Source organism: Trachymyrmex cornetzi, unplaced genomic scaffold (genome assembly GCF_001594075.2).
Source record: "Trachymyrmex cornetzi isolate Tcor2-1 unplaced genomic scaffold, Tcor1.1 scaffold67, whole genome shotgun sequence".
NCBI lineage: Eukaryota > Metazoa > Arthropoda > Insecta > Hymenoptera > Formicidae > Trachymyrmex > Trachymyrmex cornetzi.
In genome coordinates this window covers 1,190,686-1,209,888 of record NW_017299992.1, presented here as the reverse complement: position 1 = coordinate 1,209,888, position 19,203 = coordinate 1,190,686, and the positions used below count along the sequence as shown (strand labels likewise).

The 19,203-nt window shown below is 30.6% G+C and overlaps 1 protein-coding gene across 3 annotated transcripts; it reads left to right on the top strand.

The window, feature by feature from the left end:
- The first annotated feature begins 1,134 nt into the window (after positions 1-1,134).
- Positions 1,135-12,383, top strand: LOC108767335 (cytochrome b5 reductase 4). Of its 3 annotated transcripts, XM_018517140.1 has the most exons (11): positions 1,136-1,451; positions 4,559-4,905; positions 7,514-7,684; positions 8,391-8,491; positions 8,588-8,741; positions 9,202-9,458; positions 9,548-9,770; positions 10,232-10,526; positions 10,702-10,788; positions 11,255-11,413; positions 11,592-12,383. In XM_018517140.1, the coding sequence occupies exons 2-11, from the start codon at positions 4,656-4,658 to the stop codon at positions 11,644-11,646; spliced, it is 1,752 nt and encodes a 583-aa protein (XP_018372642.1). In that variant the 5' UTR covers positions 1,136-1,451; positions 4,559-4,655; the 3' UTR covers positions 11,647-12,383. The 3 variants fall into 3 exon arrangements, with proteins under 3 accessions (XP_018372644.1, XP_018372642.1, XP_018372643.1); XM_018517142.1 differs by lacking the exon at positions 11,592-12,383 and having other exon boundaries at positions 1,135-1,451; positions 10,733-10,788; positions 11,255-11,393; XM_018517141.1 differs by lacking the exons at positions 1,136-1,451; positions 4,559-4,905 and adding an exon at positions 6,741-7,036.
- The last annotated feature ends 6,820 nt before the right edge of the window (positions 12,384-19,203 follow it).

The window sequence follows — 19,203 nt, the reverse complement described above, 5'->3', positions numbered from 1 at the left end:
TTGAGATTTTAATTAAAAATTTCTCTCGCAACGAACAGTATATTTAGTAATTGGTGAGTTTGGTCGTTCAACTAACAATAAATAAAAGTTGATTTATCAGAAAGATTATAAAATGAATAAAAATAATTATTTGTGCAGATATTTTATGTTTTTGTGTGTCTCAATAAATGTATAATAAATAAGAAAATTTATGTATTTTTTATATGACGCATTTAATTTATTGTTCATATATTATATTTGACTTAATTTAAAATATATATCTATTGCTCTACAAAGCTATTTATTTTCAACGAACTTCAAAAAACTATACATGTATGTAAAGTAATATAATAATCATAATTAATATTATTATAACACAAATATATCTCAATAAAATATAAATAAGAAAGATGTGATATATTTCTTTCTCATATAACGTATTTAATTTATTTTTCATATTTTATTTAGTTTCATTTTATCGTTTCAATTTGAGGATAAAAGAATATCTATTTGTATCGCAGAATTGTTTATGTTCAAGAAATGGAGAACTCCATATTTAAAATTCAGTAATAACATTATGATAATACGTGCTACTTTACTACGCACTATTTATTTACAATTAGTCAGCACTTAAGTCATTTCGTAGAACTCGTCTTCGTATCAAGTGATAAATGACCCCGCACCAATCTTATGGAAAAATGTCTTTCTGCGGATTTGGCTAATTTTTGGATATGTTATTGTAGTTCTCTTCATTCTGAACAAATGCCTCGATGGACATAATTTGATCCTAAGAATCGTTTCCGTGCTACAAGCCTTGAAAAGTCCAGATTTTATATGATTATAACTGGATCTTTCAAGGCTTATTGTAGCACGGAAAGGGCTCACAGGAACAGGATCAAGTTATGCCCATTGAGACATTTGTTCAGAATGAAAAGAACTAAAACATATCCAAACATTCCAAAAATTAGTCAAATTCGTAGAAAGATATTTTTCTATAAGATTGGTGCAAGGTCATTTAATATAAAATTTATAAAAAAAATCTAATACGAAACCAAAGGTTGAATCAACATCTGTTATTTATAAAACGTCATTAATAAGACGGGTTCAATCATGTACGGCCTTGCCGCAACGCTCCTGAAGTTGGCCGCGAGACGGAGCAACTAGTCGAAGCACATTCAGATTTCAGAACCTAACCTCCGAAACGTGGCCTCGATCACGGTCTCGAGCACAAGCGATTTTCGAGGCCATTTAACCTTTCCGGTGGAGCGCACGTGTGTGTCCTGATACGAGTGACAATTATCGTGACATTTGGCGTGTGCTTCTGTATGTCAGACGTTTACCGTCCCCAAGTTCTCTTGGCGATTGTCGCGTGCATAGATTGTCGGTCTGTTGGACAAATAACCTAATCCGGGATTGAGTTCGCATGTTTCACGTATGCCGCGAACAAGGGTTGAAATATAAATATAATTCTGGTGAGTTTCCGATGTTGTAATCGTTCAAAAATAACATTCCCTCGAAATTTATAATTTCAGCGATGGAAATTAGCGTAAGAAACACTTTCAGAAAAAATTGAATTTGTTCAGAATTGGAATTTATATTGAGTTAAGGTTACATTATATTATCTTTAATATATATATTACATTTTAGTATATTAGATGTAATATATATAATAAAAAAATACATATTATTTTGTGACATGTATATTAAAAATTAAGCTATAAAGATATAAAATGTAATGCAACCATAATTGAATTTTTAATAATATTAATTTTGGAACAATTAAACTATTTATTACCAATTTATCATCAGTAATTGATTAGTAATTATTTATCACTTATTGATAAGAGAATAAGATTATATACATATCTCGCAGATACATTCTTATTTCAAAGATGTAAACATATTATTTTTTTACCTTTTTTTATAACGTAAAACATCAGAGTTTTGTACATTATTATTTATATAAGAAACAAATAAATTTTTATTGCATTTATCTGTTTATTGATTTATACATATATTTAAAAAAAATAAAATATTTTTTTCCTTAAAAAATTGAAAATTTGCCACTTTTTAAAAACAATATTTTTTATTTTTATATACGCTTATTTTTTATACTGTCATGCACAAACCTATTTCAAAGGCAAATTACTCTGTTTCACGGATATTCGTGCAAAAAAGGCTATGATAAAACTTGCAATTAGTTGAAGTATTCCAGTATAAACAACACTTGCCTGATTGTTTACTCATGAAAAAAAAAATAAATATGTGGCAGAGTACGAACACAAAATGCACAAGTCTCATGAGACTGTTATTGAAAAGTCCATAAATAACAAACGATAAACAAAATCAATACTATATGCATTTAACAATGTTTTACCTTTATTTTAAATTATATAGTTATTTCTTTTTTAAATGTATATAATATAAGCGTTTAGGTAAATAAGATATAGGGATACCTAGGCTTGTTTAATGTTCCAACAATAAGACCCAAATTGTCCAGGAGACGCCTGCAGGAAAGCTCGCTTTTCACTGACGTAGCAGAATACCGAATGTCGCGTCGCAACCACTTGCCTTCTAATCACTCGACAAAGAGTGTTTAACGTTCTGCGCAATTTTATTATTATTCCTGTGTCAAGAAGAATGCCGCCGCAAGACTTTCAAGATAGGTCACGAATAGAATCAAAGTCTTATCGTTCTTAACTGATTTTATGTTGTAAAACATTCTGAGCATAAATTCTTAAATACATAGCGTTCGATATTACGTGTTTGCTGTACGGAAAATATTGGAATATTTTTTATTTCTTTTTAATTTATTTTTTACTATAATGGAATATTTTTTATTTTTTTAAAATTTATTTTTTTTTTAATTCTTTCTTCATTACAAATTACAAGCAGTTATACAGGGCGAAATAAATTATTGACAAATGTAAACTTACGTTTTTTTAAACTTTATTATATATCTTGCAGTTTTATTCTACTTTATTTTATTGTCAAAATATTTTTATTTTTTTATCTTTTTATAACTGGATATAATATATAAGCATGAGTATAAAAGTAAGACATGATTAAAACGAGAATGTACACTTTTTAACGAGAAAATGTTATTTATGTACATAATTATATTATCAGTTAAAAGTTAATCCTAAAAGTACCTTTAATCTACGTTTTCTGATTTAATCATTGAATACATACTAGTGTTCGGTTAATCTCACATTTTTTATGTATTTTGCTTTATAAACAATTTTGTTGTTATTATCATTATTTTGCTTTAGTTTTAATATTTATTTCTTTTTCTGAGCGAGAAAAAATTAGTCTTAAAAATATTTTGAGGTCCAAAATATTTAACTTTTAATAGAGATTTCTATGAAGAACACATTCTATTTTAAATACGATAATTTTAACATAAAATAATTTTAATATAAAAAATAATTTTAAGACTTCTTCGGATATTTTTTTCGACGAGGCTACGCAGTTTTCGGATTATATTTGTATCTTGATACTCTTTGAATATAAAAACAATGTTGAAATATGTTGGATCTAAGAATAGTTTTTGATTGGTATCCATTACGTCTATTTTTTAAGATTTTAAGAGATAAAAATAAAGTTTGACATTTTTATTATTTCATTTATAAATACTAGAATTCTCTCTCTCTCTCTCTCTCTCTCTCTCTCTCTCTCTCTCTTTGATCTTGCTTTTTCCTACTTTTTAGCTAAATTTAGCTAAAAGGAAAAGTAGGTTGTGCGTTTCTGTGCACATAGAGCTGTGTTTAAATCTGTTAAATATATTTGTTGAGGGACAATCAAAAGTGAAAGTGCATGGAGAAAGTAATTGAGAGCAAGTACACATACGACTACGTATCCTAATGCGTCCCGCTTTCTAGATTCGTGAACCATGCAATGCAAATGGATGATGAATTCTCGCGTGTAACACCATAAAGCACTAGTTTTTACAGTGCTGATTTTGATTTTCGATTTTAGAAGACAATATAATTTACATGTAAAAATAATTTTGTAATGAAAAGGAATAAAACATTTAAAAAGGGATAATACTAAAATAATGCAATCTGTCTAATCTTGTGTTTAATTACTTTTTCTCTTGACAAAATTTGATCTCGAAATTTTTTACAATACTTAAAAATATGATTAATAGAATTATTTTCTGTACTTGATATTTGCACTTGACATCTTGCATTACTCTATGCTCTAAAATTTCTAAATGATTTTCGGATATAAAGAATTATTTACTATATAATTTTTACTTGTCTTAATTTTCGAGATACAAAATTTTAATTTTGCAACATCATTGTTACATATTTAGTTTATAAAATTAAGCATTTAGAAGCAGCTTAGATCATTTTAAATCATTTCCATTTTCTTTATTAAAAATTTTAATATTTTTAAATCGCGACATAAATGCTGTTGATTTTAACATAATTCATATAATAATTATATAGTTGCAATTATAATTTTGTGCATTAAAGTAAATTATTATTATAATGTTTTAAAGAGTTATTAAATTTTTATCAATGAGCTATTAAATTTCGTCAAAATAATGATTTGCTTTAATCATGTGTGACAGAATTCAACAACATAAATCATGGAGTCTTTATCGAAATGTACATGACGAAGCATAACGCTTTTACTTTCTTGGACTTTCCATATTTAAAAAGAAACTGATGGAATCGATGAAGAAGAACGATTCTTTAGAGACCCAATCGAGAGATGAGAATGGAAAAGAAAAATGTCATAGTTATGATATTGATGATGTACAGGACAAAATAAAGAAAGTGGACGTGAAAACGTCTTCACCTACGAGTCTATTGGCCAGGAGTACTTTAACGTTACCTACTGGTGTCGTTAAGTCCATTCAAAGCGAGCAAATGAAAGCAAAAACCAAGACAATGCCATCGTCTGGATCTGCTACTGGTAAGAACGTTTGATTCTTCTTTCTTTCAATCAAAGTAATCAGAAGTAATAGTGTTATAAGCCATATGTAATAAATTATGTTACATTTCGTGAACCAAAGAAAATTGTACGAAACAGCACATAAAAAATAGAGAATGACGTAGAAAATGTGATATTTTAAATCGTAATATTTTTTTATAATTTTTGATAGATATAAAATTCTTGAAATATTAAAAAATTTATAAATATAAATATCAAAATATCTATAAAATATTATATATAAAATTCCAAAAATACTTCAAATTTTGCGTCATACAAAAATAATTCTGTAAAACTGATATAATTTCCATTTTTATTCATTTTTATTCACAATTTATATCATCTTTATCCGAGGTAGTCTTATTATTTTAATCGACTAACACACTTTATTTAATTGATTAAGTAATAGCTAGCTTTTCGTGTTACTAACTTGTCTGTTATTGAGAAGATCTTGATACACGGAGAAGCGCGCTCCGACTGGCGAGAGATCCTGCGTGTTGAGCTGAGCGTCGTCCATCGCTACTATATTGATCTACCTGTCTCAGGGTTATATTCGGCCGCGTGTTTCAGCGCAGTACTCTCCGGTCCTTCACCACGAGATCACCGGAATCTAGTCTCTCGTTTCTCGTCATTGATGAGATCCGCGATTTGCATCGCGTTTCCGTCTCAGTTTTAGAATCATCGTAGTGAACATTGTTTCTTGATAATGTAGATGACCTTGTCATTCTTTTTCGGATACATCTCGTATTAAGCGAACGATTTGAGTTAGCCGCACATTACATCATTGCACACGGACCTTAAATAATTAAGCATTTTCCTTGTATCTTTATTATTAGTACAATGAATCGATGGTGACCTGAGTCAAGTAAGCTACCCTGAGTCGGAGCTGTTTAACTTATCTAGATGAAGAAGGTTTAACTAAAAAAGGTTTAGATGAAGGAAGATTATATTTGCATCTTTATACTTGCATCTTTATTAAAATTCTAGTTCTCGAACGTATATTAGCATAAATATCTCTCTAAGTCTGCATAAGATATTTTCTAAAGATTATTTCTTTTATGAATTTTTTGACAAACGTTTGGACTAATTTTTTGGAATAATTGTAAGAGTTTGATAAAGAATCTCTTCAACTTCAACTTTTTTATTTTTCAAAACGTATAGCTTGTGCTAAATTAAATTTATAATTAAAATTTGCTAATAAATTCTATGAAATTTATTTTAGATACATATAAAACTTCTTTTATTGTACAATGATATTATATATTAAACGCTTTAATTGTAGTTTAGCTAATGAAAAATTAAATTTAAAAAAAGATATATAATTAAAACAAATCGATGAGAATGTGGAATATTTTTTATAAACTTAATTAAACGGAAAAGAAAAAAAGGCAGAACATTTTTTTATATTAAGTACAGCAATATACGTTGCTATGAATTAATTAAATTAAAATAAAAAGCATACATAAATGTATATCAAATAGATATTGGATTATCAGCATATTGAATATCGGATTAAAATTTGTCAGGTAGTGACGAACAATCTACATTGATCCTGTGAGATTTGTTCAAAGTTAAATTTGCACGGTACTTCCGTCTCATGAATTTGCTAGTTGTTTCAATTGCATGTACCTTAATTGGTTTTCATTAGTTTTAACGGTAGTAACCATTGGTATATAAATTTGTTCAATATGTATACATTAGTATACATTTTCTCTATATTATATCACATATCGTACGTATTATGTTATTGATATCACCTGTGACATTATTACATTTCTAACATTCGATACTAATAATACATTTCTTTGTAAAACCGATGTCCTCGTTTACGCCACGTACTTCATTTACTCCTTCGTCTTGTTTATCTCTTCATGTTAAATGCGTTAAGAAAAAACTGAATTCCATGATATTATCAAGGTACACTATGCAAATTGGCATATTGTGAGAACTTTTATCGATTTCGCGTTTTGCATGAAGCGACTGCAAAAATGATATTATCTCCGCGATCCCTGTTGTCCCGATGAAAAAATGCCACGATGCTGCGGTGCTTCTTTGGTTTCCGCCGCGGATGGCAATGGATCTCCGCAGAGCCTCGGTCTGCAGATCCAGGACGGTTAGTAATTAGTGTAATTGCCAATTAATCTATTTTCTCCATCGTGTTTACATGCATCCATGTTCGTGTATGTACATTATAGATAAATTGCGCCCTTATGTTCTCGACCACTAATTTGTAATGCGTAGATCGAACGACCTCAACTGAAGGAACAAAGTTTTAAACGTTGAAAATGCTTTCGAATAATTTCGCCTTAAAAATATAAAAAAATGTTAATATTCATCACATTGAAAAATGTTAATTAAGAATTTATGAAGTATAATTGAAATAGTAAATGCATTATAATTGATCAAGGAAAATTAATTATAAATTAAATAATAAAATTGAATTATATGACAAATGATTTATACAATAATTTAATAATTTAAGGCTACGAGTATTATTTCATTTATGTATTTGTAAGTATTTTATGCAATATAGAAAAAAATGTAATAAAATGTTTATAATGAATTTCTATTTTTGTTTCCTTTTTTATAGGAAACCCACAAAATAAGACGGCCTTAGCACCGGGGCATAGTTTGATGGATTGGATCCGTTTGGGTAATTCAGGAGTCGATTTAACTGGAGTCGGTGGTGTACCACAAGTCGTAACCTTATCCGAGCTTGCTAATCATAACAAGCAAACCGACGCTTGGATTGCAATCCGAGGTTTGTTTATTTTTGTACTTTATGCCTGCTAAAAGAAGACTTTTTGTTATCGATAACAACTTGAAATATTTAATGTACCATTAGTAATATGTCGCTCATTTGTTATATAGCGTTATTTTTATAAAATACTTCTATACGTAAAATAATCCGGAGTATTAAATAACTTATATTCAGATCTATTTAATCCTAATTGATATTTCGGATTCAATAGAATCAAATATTTTTTCAGCTATGTTGTGAAAAATTGATAAGAAATGTCTTTTACAACCTTACATAATTTTAAAGTACATAGGATGGCATTCATAGTCCGTTCTTATTTCAAGACTGTCTTAAGTAATGTCTTAAGATACTAATACGGTCCTCTGATTGATTCGTGACTTCTTAAGACTGTACTTAAGACGGTCTTAAATATAAGATCTGACTATGAATACCGGCCATAATCTTATTTTTCGGATTTTTACCTTCAAAATGAAAAAAATCGTTTAATTATGTTAACTTTAAGCAAAAATACACTGATTTAAAGTACATTAGACTCGCAAACACTAATTGAAGAAATTTCGGAGTGGGATACTACTAATTAGGATTAAGTATTCAATAATCATTAGAAATTTTGCTAGTGTAATTCATTTTTTGTTATTTACTGACTTATATCGACAAATTTAATATCGTTTAGCTTTAATTCTAACAAATTTGATTTTAATTGCAGGAGTGGTATTCAACGTTACACGTTATATGGATTTCCATCCAGGAGGAGTTGACGAATTGATGAGAGGTGTCGGCAAAGACGCCACGAAATTATTCGACAACGTAAGATTCTTCTTTTTACAATCTCATGTTTTATATTATTATATCGTCTCGCTAAGTGGTAATTATTTTTATGTACCCGTAGATCGTTAATTCCAGGTGCACTCTTGGGTGAATTATCAGAGTATTTTGCAAAAATGCATCGTAGGCAGATTAAGTCGTGGGATTTCCTCCGCGTCAAGCACTTCTTCAATAACGGAAAAGTCGAACAATTCTTTGCCCGTGACTTTAGGTCGAAACATACGTTCTACTGGTGAATATCTATTGTAACAGTTGCACCGTATTGTTTCTAGGTTATCTATATTTAGAGAAACTTTACTGAATTAATAAATCATAGATAGTATTGGCTCATTACAGAAGTTTATGTCTAACAAAGTTTGTATTGTTCGCAAGCAACACAAATGAGATGCTTTTTTGTAAATCGATGAATAATGTCTAAATTTTATTATTTTATGAAATATGACTATTTTCAAGTATATATAAAATATTTTTAATTATTTTATTTATTTAAATATCGAGAAATGTTTCTGTTTGCAAAGTTTATTGAAATTAATGATTAATCTAACAAATATACTACATGTTTGTTATATTAATAATTTACAATTAGAATGATAGATACAAATAGCTGTGATTAATGATAAATGTCGGATTTTATCCAATCGTTCATTTATAAGATGTAGAACAACGGTCAGAGCAAACTTTTATTGTTTCAGTACAAAAGGCAGTTGACGAAAACTCATCGAATTTGCCTAATGTGAATATGGATTGGCGGCAAACATCTAATTCTATTACACTCTTTTATCAAGGTGCACGCAACTATCAAGGTGTATATTACCGATTACAAAGGTTGAGTGACTCGAAAATCATTTTCAGGCTAATTTTTGAAAAGCACATTATCATTCATGAGATCGAATTAATCGCAGATGTGGAATGGCCGCCAACATATAAAAGAGATTTCGAGACAATGCAGGTAAATTATTGAATCAGTTTATTTATATTTATGGTTACACGTATTTTCTAGCGCGTATTTCGTAAACTCAAAAAACATATATGTTGCAGGTAGACTTTACGTTTACAAAAAAGCTTAAAGATATTTGGAAATCTCAGGGAAATCATACATCATCGCAAGAATTATTCACAAACAAACGCACGTACAAAGAGTACGAAGTACTCAGTAATACATCTCTTTGCAAACTGGTTCATTTGTTAGTTTTACGTGCGAAAAATTTTCTAGAAGTAATTCCTGTTGGGAGACACATAGAAGTCAAAATGAACATAATGGGTAAGTGATAGCATAGATATCTGCTTTCAAAAAATATTTATTTTTGTCAATAAAATATTTAACTTTTTATTGTTGAAATTTATAGAGAGTAACTAATAATAAGATTTTTTTATTCGGACCGATAAGAATTAAACACTAGAATTAAACACATAATTCACTGGGAATTATTTAGGCAAAAAAGATCTAGCTTTGACCGTCATAGACCTGAACACGCTTATACTTAGTGTTTATAGAGAGTAACTTTACTAGTTTACTGTTATATAGTAGTCTACATGAAAAAACAGTTTTTCAAATCAACTTTTTTTTTGTAACAGAATATGTATAAACATTTTCAATAGAATCGTATGAAACGGATCTAATATATATATATTGTATATATATAAAACACATTTGTATCGTATATTTATAAAAATATACATTATAAAAAATATATTGATATAATATTTTTATGTTTGTCACAGGAATGGAAATATCAAGGTCATATACGCCTGTCCCACCGTGCCTTCATCCCGAAGATATGGCGCCAAATTACAAGCCTGATTGCATTTGCTTGATGATAAAGCGATATCCAAATGGTGCACTTAGTCCGTCCATCACCAAATTACAACCTGGCCAAATCCTTATAATGAGCAATGGTTTAGGTGCCTTTGTAACCGAATCTTTCGATCGGTATCCTGTTATTCACATGTTGGCAGGTGGAACGGGTTTAACCGCGATGTTAGGAATAATTCAGCGAGCTTTAGCGAGGCGCAGTGTGTAAGTATTAGTATATTCCGTTTGAGACTTCTCTAAACCATATTTTATTTTTGGAAGAAAAAAGTAATACGAAATAAAAATAGTAAAAAAATATTATGTTAACAATAGCATAGATTAGTTAGACTAATATATTACATTATTTTTTAATTTTCAATTAATTTGAAATGTTTTTCAGAAAATTAATCAATCTTCTAAATTTTAATAAGGATGAAGACAATATGTTTTATGTGGCGCAACTTGACAGAGTATCTGCAGAAAAGAAGTAAGTACATGCATGTGTAAATATATAGAAATTACTTGTAGCTTCTAGCACTTTAGTTTTTATTTCTTTATGTATATGTCACGAGTAAAGTCCGCAAGTGGGCAATGTCGAGCTGCCTGCTGTACAATGTCAACATTGCCCGAGCAATGTCGACACTACCCCGTGTCGACAATGTGGTCTTTAATTGTATAATGTGATTATGTATAAACATAGTTTCTCCTTATTAAAATTAAAATTTAATTTAATCATTATACAAATTTATGTGCATAAAGAAATGACTAAAATGCTGAAGGATGATATCAGGAAACACGGTAGTTTCCGCGCTATTGTATAATATATATGATGTATAACCATACATCTCATATGTAAAAAATTATATCCATCATAATCGATATGAGATATCGTACGTCAGTTAAAAATAAAAAGAGATTTTATCGAACTGAAGATTATTAATGTCTCGTATTAGGTTCAAAGTTACACACATCCTTTCACAAGCAGGAGATAAATGGGAAGGTAGACGCGGTACAGTATCCGATAAATTATTGAAAGAATTGATTGGCGAGTGTTCACCAGAAGGATGCATATTTACGTGTGGACCAAAAGGATTTATGCTATCTGCGAAAAAGTACGTAGCATTTTTTAACTATTAAACGTATTTTATATTTTTTATAATTTAATAAGTGTGGAAAACATAATTTATTTAATTTTACCATACAGAGATAAAAATTGTATAGTCGCTCTGATTTGTCATTTTCAATACCTCTTGCTGTCTTAATTATTCATAAAATGTCATCTTATTTTAGGTGTATTCAAATACTTGGTTGGAAATCTCACCAAATGTATAATTTCGACGATTAATCGTCTGTGCTGAAAGTATACGTGCCATATATATGTTTCCTTTCCTTTTAGAGAGTCTTTCTAGAGAGCCTAATAAAATGAAACTCGTACCTGTCAAACCACGTTTAGTTAAATATTTGATGCTTTCCAGCAAGAGAAACAATGTAACACAGTGATCGTGTCATCTTTATTTAACGTTGGCAAACATCGAAGATACAATGATTCACTGTGTTATACTGTATCATCTGTGTTTCTTGCTGGAAAGCATCCAGATAGTACAGATGTTCTGTGATAGCTGTGTGAACTGTCATTGATGTATCTATCAAGGCATATTTTTTTGGAATTATGAAAATTTTTAAGCACTTTACTCCCATTTCCGCCCATAACAATGCATTTTAGCTGCGATAAATTGTAATACTGTCCATAAAGTAGATATGTACATGTACTTTTGCAACCAAGTAATATGGCAATCCAAAAATAGAGGCAAACCTATATTGTGCGATTTAGATGGGAAAATGACATATGCCTCACAATATATGAAAACTCTGTTCTATAACAGTTCTATTGAAAACATTCTATTGAAAACAAATATATTGAAAATATTCTATTGAAAATATTCACACATGTTTTGTTACAGAGGAAATGTTGATTGAAAAACTGTCTTTTCATGCAGACTACCATATAATAGTAAAACTATTCTATGTACTTCCAATTTTATATAGTTTATTAGTTGTATAATTAAGTTGCATAATCATGGGTAATGTACTTGTTTTGAGAATTTTAAGAGCGCATAGAGTAAATACATAATTAAATAAATGCTTGATAAAAATGAGTAGATATTACTTCGATTGTGATTATAGAATGCATATTTCTTGTCTAGGAGCAATGGTATTTTTAATTAGTATTTTAAATTTGTTTATTAGATTAAACATATATTTTTTTAATACGTGTTGTTAGCTTTATTTTTATGTAAATAAATTAAGATTAAATCATTGTTCTTTGAGGAAAAATGACGTAAAATGTTGTATATTTACACATAAATATATATGCCGACATTAATTAAAAATATAAATACATAAAAAAATGATTGAAAACTGTTTAAGTATATTGTATTTTTATATTGAGATACAATGATGCCCTATCATTTTTAAACTCTATCATTATATAACGAAGTTATAATTGACGAAAAAAATTGGAAATCAAATTTTTTTCATGGAAATTGTAGTTAATTTTGATTTCTTAATTTTCAAATTAAGTTAAATAATTTTACTTTAGATTAGATTAATCAAACTGCTATCGACATTTACCAATAAATGATAATTTAAGTTTTTAAGAAATTCAATTTGCGCTGCGATATCGCTTTTATTTTCATTTCGCACATGGAAGATACATAACATGTATTTTTTTACTCTTGGCATAAATGCTTTTATCTTTGCACAGTTGAAAAACTTTTGCAACGCGACTAAATTTCTCATTTTTTTCTTCCTCTTAAAGCGCATCCGAGAGCGCCACGAAAATCGGGAAGATATACCGATGCGCTTGCCTCTGTTAAATTTCTTAGGCTGAAAAACTGCCGGGTGAATCTCTCGAGTGCACCGTAGATAGCGAGAAGGATGTAAATTCTCACCTTCAATCTCTTCAAGACGCTCCGCCACCCCCAATAATGTACATCGGTATATTTATCTAGGCAACCCGGAGGAAGAAGGCGAGAGAGCGTAATAACGTCCCGCCGCCCATTCCCCTTTTCCTCAGCGAGTGTCGGGTTTTCACAAAAGGGCCCCGTCGACCGTTCGACCGATAAGGGAACTTTCCATAATGCAAAACTTTGCGGCTGGCTTAATTTTCCGGCGCCGTGTACAGAAGTGTCTATTGATCGCGGTAAGTTCCCCTTCGCGGTATGACGTAGCGAAATTGCGCGTGGAGGAAGTAGAATGAATTGTCTTTTGGCCCTCATCGTTGGCGTAAAGTAAATTATGTCACGGGCGAGACGTGCCACCGTTGGATCGACCGATCGTTCGATCACGCAACCTCTTCGATCTCTTCGCGTCTTCTCAAGCTGACCGCGCGAAATTACGCGGAAAGCTTACGAGGTCTGATTCTTGAAAAATATCGTATGCATGAAAAACTAGGAGAATCTATTATACAACGTAACGTGTACCTATAGTATTTCGTTACATGTATTATAGATTTCCCCAGTACTTTCGTATGCGATACTTTTCGAGAATGATGCGGGGTCTACAATAGAAGTCGTAGTGGTCGTAGGGTCTTAAGTTGTAGAAAATTGACCATAGTTGATCATAGTTGATTATTCTTCTCATATTCGACTGTGATTGGTTTATTTTTTACGACTTAAGACTCTACGACCGCTACGACTTCTATTCCCACACAGCAGATGTATAAAAAATACATCTTGGAAATATCTTAAAGATATATTTGGGATATGTGATATCTTTAGGTTATCTGTCTGATGTATTTCGGAAATTTTTGCTGTGTGGGTTGTAGATCCCGTATAAAACTGTAATCACACTACTTTAAGACTCTACGACCGCTACGACTTCTATTCCCACACAGCAGATGTATAAAAAATACATCTTGAAAATATCTTAAAGATATATTTGGGATATGTGATATCTTTAGGATATCTGTCTGATGTATTTCGGAAATTTTTGCTGTGTGGGTTGTAGATCCCGTATAAAACCGTAATCACACTATAGACTCTCGACTCGACTACTGACTCAGACTCCCGACTATCATTCTACCAATCACGGCAAGGCAGCAGCCGACTCTGACTGCTGACTCGAGAATAGAAATTACTCTATTCGATCGACTTTGAGTCGGGAGTCTGTAGCGTGATTACGGCTTAAGGCCCCAGAGACCCGAGTCTGTACTCTTAACGATATCGATATCATTATACTGCCGTTGCGCAGGTATTATATATAATGAAAAAGCTGCGCAACTGTTGTTTGGTATCATTAAAATTATAAAATTGTGGTATAGGAGCGTTTTTGCTCCCAAGACCATTCCTAGCGAATATAAAAATCGGAGCGTTAGTCTCGGTTTCACCAATTAATGTAATATTATAATTTTAATTTTGATCTAACTTACTGTTTATCTTTTTTAAAATCTTCATTTAAAACAAAATAAATTAAGAAGTTAAGACCGAATTAGTTTATATAAGATTAAAGTTAATCTTGTATTGGTGGAAGTGGACTTAATATTCATTTCTATATACAAAGACTATAGATTGACTTTAAGGTAAAAGATCTATGTTGGTTTAACTTACTGTTTATTTTTTTTCAATTCTTAGAACTAGATAAAAAGTAAATTAAATTAAGATTAAAGGTCTGCATTGGTAAAAACGGGCATAAGTCGAAAGGAAGAATGACTGAAGTGTAAACAAAGCTTTTTTACACAGTCGATTCTGATTTTAAGACCATCTTAAGATACACTGAGAAAAAATTGTTCATTTGACTAAATTAATTCAATTGTCTTTATTTCATTTGTTGGAGAATGTAGATATGTATTTAAATATACTGTGCTTCATATGACTTAAATACATTTTTTATATTGTAAAAAAAATAAAGAACTAAATTAATCTAATCAAATGAACGATTTTTTTTCTCAGTGTGCTAATACTGCTCTGCAATTGATTTATGACATCTTTAAAACGGTAATTAAGATAGTATTATAAAATATAAGAATCGACTATAAATACTGACTTGGGAGGCAAAAATTGAGACAATGAAACGTAAAAGACGCATTTATTCCGACTATACATAAAAAAATATGTATATATTTATTTACGGTATTGTATCTATTTAATTCGTCTATTGTTGCTGGCTGAATCAAACCCGTAGAAGAATCGACAGCTATTAAACAAAAAAAAAAAAAAAAGAAGTTTTCGCTTCCGAGTTCACAGTAGCAGCTTTATTAAGAATTTCACCGATTCGAACAGACAAGCGATTGACATTCAACTTCATATATTTCGTCACGGAAATTGACAATTCACGATAATTATTTAACATATGGATTGTGACGGTTATTCGTGACCAGCGATTGATCTTTTAGTGGTCACTAGTAACCGATACTATTGAAATTTTTTACGATGCTTACAAAAACCAATATTTAATATAAAATTTTGAAGAACGTAGTGTGTGTTAAATAGTAATGTAAAATAAAAATTGGTTAGTATGTTGGGTCTTTCATGAGAATATGGACTTATTTAATCATATTAAATATTTTATCGTTACTTGCTTATAATTATGAAAATTGATGTACACAGTAATAATTATGGAAATTGATGTACATAGTAAGACACACATACGAAACTCATTTATCAAGCAATGTTGACACGTTATTTGCCATTGTACAATTAGGTAATTTTGTTATTTTCATATTAGCATATTATTCTAATATGCTACTTAAACCGAGAATATTATAATTATTTCAGTTTTTGTAAACGCTCAGCTGGATACTTTTTACATTCAATTAAAAATTACTATTATTAATTATATTATATATATCATTAATCCATAATTTATTAGATAATATTTGAGATCATTATCTATATAAATTTACTCAATATTTTCTTTAAAAAAAAGATCAGAAGAAATACAAAAATAGATTCTTGATTAGTAAAAAAAAAGCTACTGTGAAAAACTGAGCTCCGTTTTCTCGCTGGGATATAAAAATCACTCTATGTAACTACTCCTGAGTTATTTATATTTACTTTTCATCAAATACAATAAAATTTTCATTTTTTTTCATGAAAAAATCAAATCATGCATAGCGAATACTATCTACATAACTGCCAACTATACAAGCTCACATAACCGACGGTCAACATGTTAACACACTCTCTCTGAATCGTTTAACAATAAGTCTTCCATGAAAAAGGGGACGCGCATTACGGAACACTATATTCGTAAATATATGCTAACCCACGGGAAGGTTGACGAAATAAATGTCTTCTGTGAGAACACGTTCATGGGATGAAGCCCTGGCACGGTGGAGCGTACAGTGTAAACCGAGAACGGTCGACCCCGATATTGAAAATTAAAATTCTATACACCCGACGGGAACGCGACTGCACCTCATATCTTGCGCTCGCTCTTCCATCATCAAAATAGTTCATCGACACAATGTCGGGTATATGTAGCGTGCGAGGCATGCGCATTTGGACAAGTGTTCGAAATACTCGGCTTGCGAGATTTTCCAGAAAATCTGCAGCATACACAGGTAATTCGAGCTCTCGTGTGACTCGAATTCGATTGAACGTGATCAATTCAAAAAGAATTTTTTTCTGACCAACGCATCTTAAATGATCCCTTTTAAAAATGAAATGTGCTCTTCTATTCACAGAAAAATGTTGCTGGAAAAAGTGAATACTCAATTTACTTTTCTTCCTTTTCAATAACAGTTATCTTTAACAAAGAATATTTTCTATAATATAATATACTCACTACAAATTTTAAAGAAATTTATTATTACGCACTCAAGAATTAATATTTTTTTGAAGAATATTATAAAATTGATCGTAGAAGTAACTTTATATAATAAGCAAATTAAGTTTGTTTTGATTTATTAATCTTAATTGAAGTGTAATAAAAACTTATTAGGATTCAGAATATATTTTGAATAAATGTGATACTTGTGATGAACTTATTATGATAGGTTTGCGGATATATGAATTTTTGAAATATTTGCAATAAGTAATTATATTACTTGTGTATACTGAGAAAAAAATTGTTTTCAACTAAACACATTTAGGTCCAGTTCCACAACTCACGATTAAGAGTCAACCGTGAGTTGTGGAACTGGGCCTTAGTTGTTTGCAGATTTGGTTAATTCAACAAATTTTATTTAATTTGTATTTAACCGTAGTCTGCTTAACATTGAACAGTTTGTTAAGCAGACTACGATTAAATTCGAAAATAAATAAAATTTGTTGAATTAACCAAACAACTAAATGCGTTTAGTTCGTTGAACAAATTTTTTTTCTCAGTGTATAGTATTATGTGTATTTTTCTGCGTGTAGAAACGAAAAAGAAATTAGCAACAATGACGAAGTCGAATTTTGGAAGCTTTTTTTTGACAATTCCTATTATTACTTTTTACCCTTCTATTTAAGCAAGTCACGATAACGTTAAAATGACGTTAAGATAAATGGTGACTAATCAAAAAGTGACTTTTAATAATTATTTTGGAGCCATTTTGACGCCATGTTCTCTTACAGAAATCTAATACTGGCCAATTTAATACTGAAAGACATTAATTAATTACTTATATAGAGTATTAAAAGCACACTGCACAAGAATAATTTCAATACTTAAAATAAATAATTAATTACTGTCTTTTACTATTAAATTGACCAATATTAGGTTATTCGAACAAGAACATCTGTAATGCGTTACGTTGAGTATTGATCGTAAACTGTAGCTTGTACGTAACACTAAACTTTTATTATCGTACAAACAAAATCATAACGTAACGTTAAACATTATGTTATAATTTGTGCGTGCGATGTAAATACTATTATGTCTTACAGGCTTTAGTTTACGATTCAGTACTTAGCGTAACATAATGCGTTTAAGTATCAAATGACGTCATGATAACGTCCTGTGATATTATGATTTTATAATGACTCTGTGTTCTACGTGGGTTCTTATGCGCGAGAGAGCCTTACATTCCTGTAAGGAATGATGTCATTATAACTTTTTGTTTTGTTGGTAAGAAAACCATCTCTGCTAATCAGGTTAATTATATCGCATTCATTACAGCCTAGAGGTCATGATAAAATGTAATGGGCTTATTCTACATAAATTATTTAAGCTTTAAGTCTTAAATAAAAGGATCAATCACACAGTCACAAGTGAGAAGAGAATCGATTATGATTGATCAATTTTATACGGCTTAAGACTTAATTTATTGTAGAAAGTCCATAATATTTGCGTCCGATGTTTGCAAAATGGGATCGATCGGTGTCTACTGTTCGGTGTCTAGAAGCGATACCTCGATAAGCTATTGAATACGCTACTCACGCGATACGGTCAAACAATGCACCGCGACACGAGAAAAAGAAGCAGCATTGTTGGCCGTTTAAGAATCGATCGCGTCCGCGTGGCTTTTTTTGACAGGATCGGGGTAGAACGTACATTTGCTCGTTAAGTACACATAATACGACGAAAAAGTTCTCTCACTTTTTTACGAGGGCAGGCATACGGAGTATTTTTAAGGGTTTAGTCACGTCGCGCAAGGCACAAGGGAAAAGTTTGCAGGTGATATCTGCCCTAGTAATCGGAAAGTGCACCAGTCTGTTATCACCGGTAAGTACTAATAAAAACAGTTGTTAAAAGGAAGTAACGTAAAAGAAGGAAACTTCGAGAGACTCGCGCAGGTAAACACGTAAATAGAATTAAAATTTGCAATTGTCGTCGTCGTCGTGTAATTCGCGGTTCCCCGCGAGTTATGAGGTGAACTTTGAGCGCGAAGAATTTAAACGGAAAAATTACGTTGCAAATATCTTTGACATATAAAGTGCCCGTTACTTTCGCAAGTCCTTTTGGACGATGTCGCCAT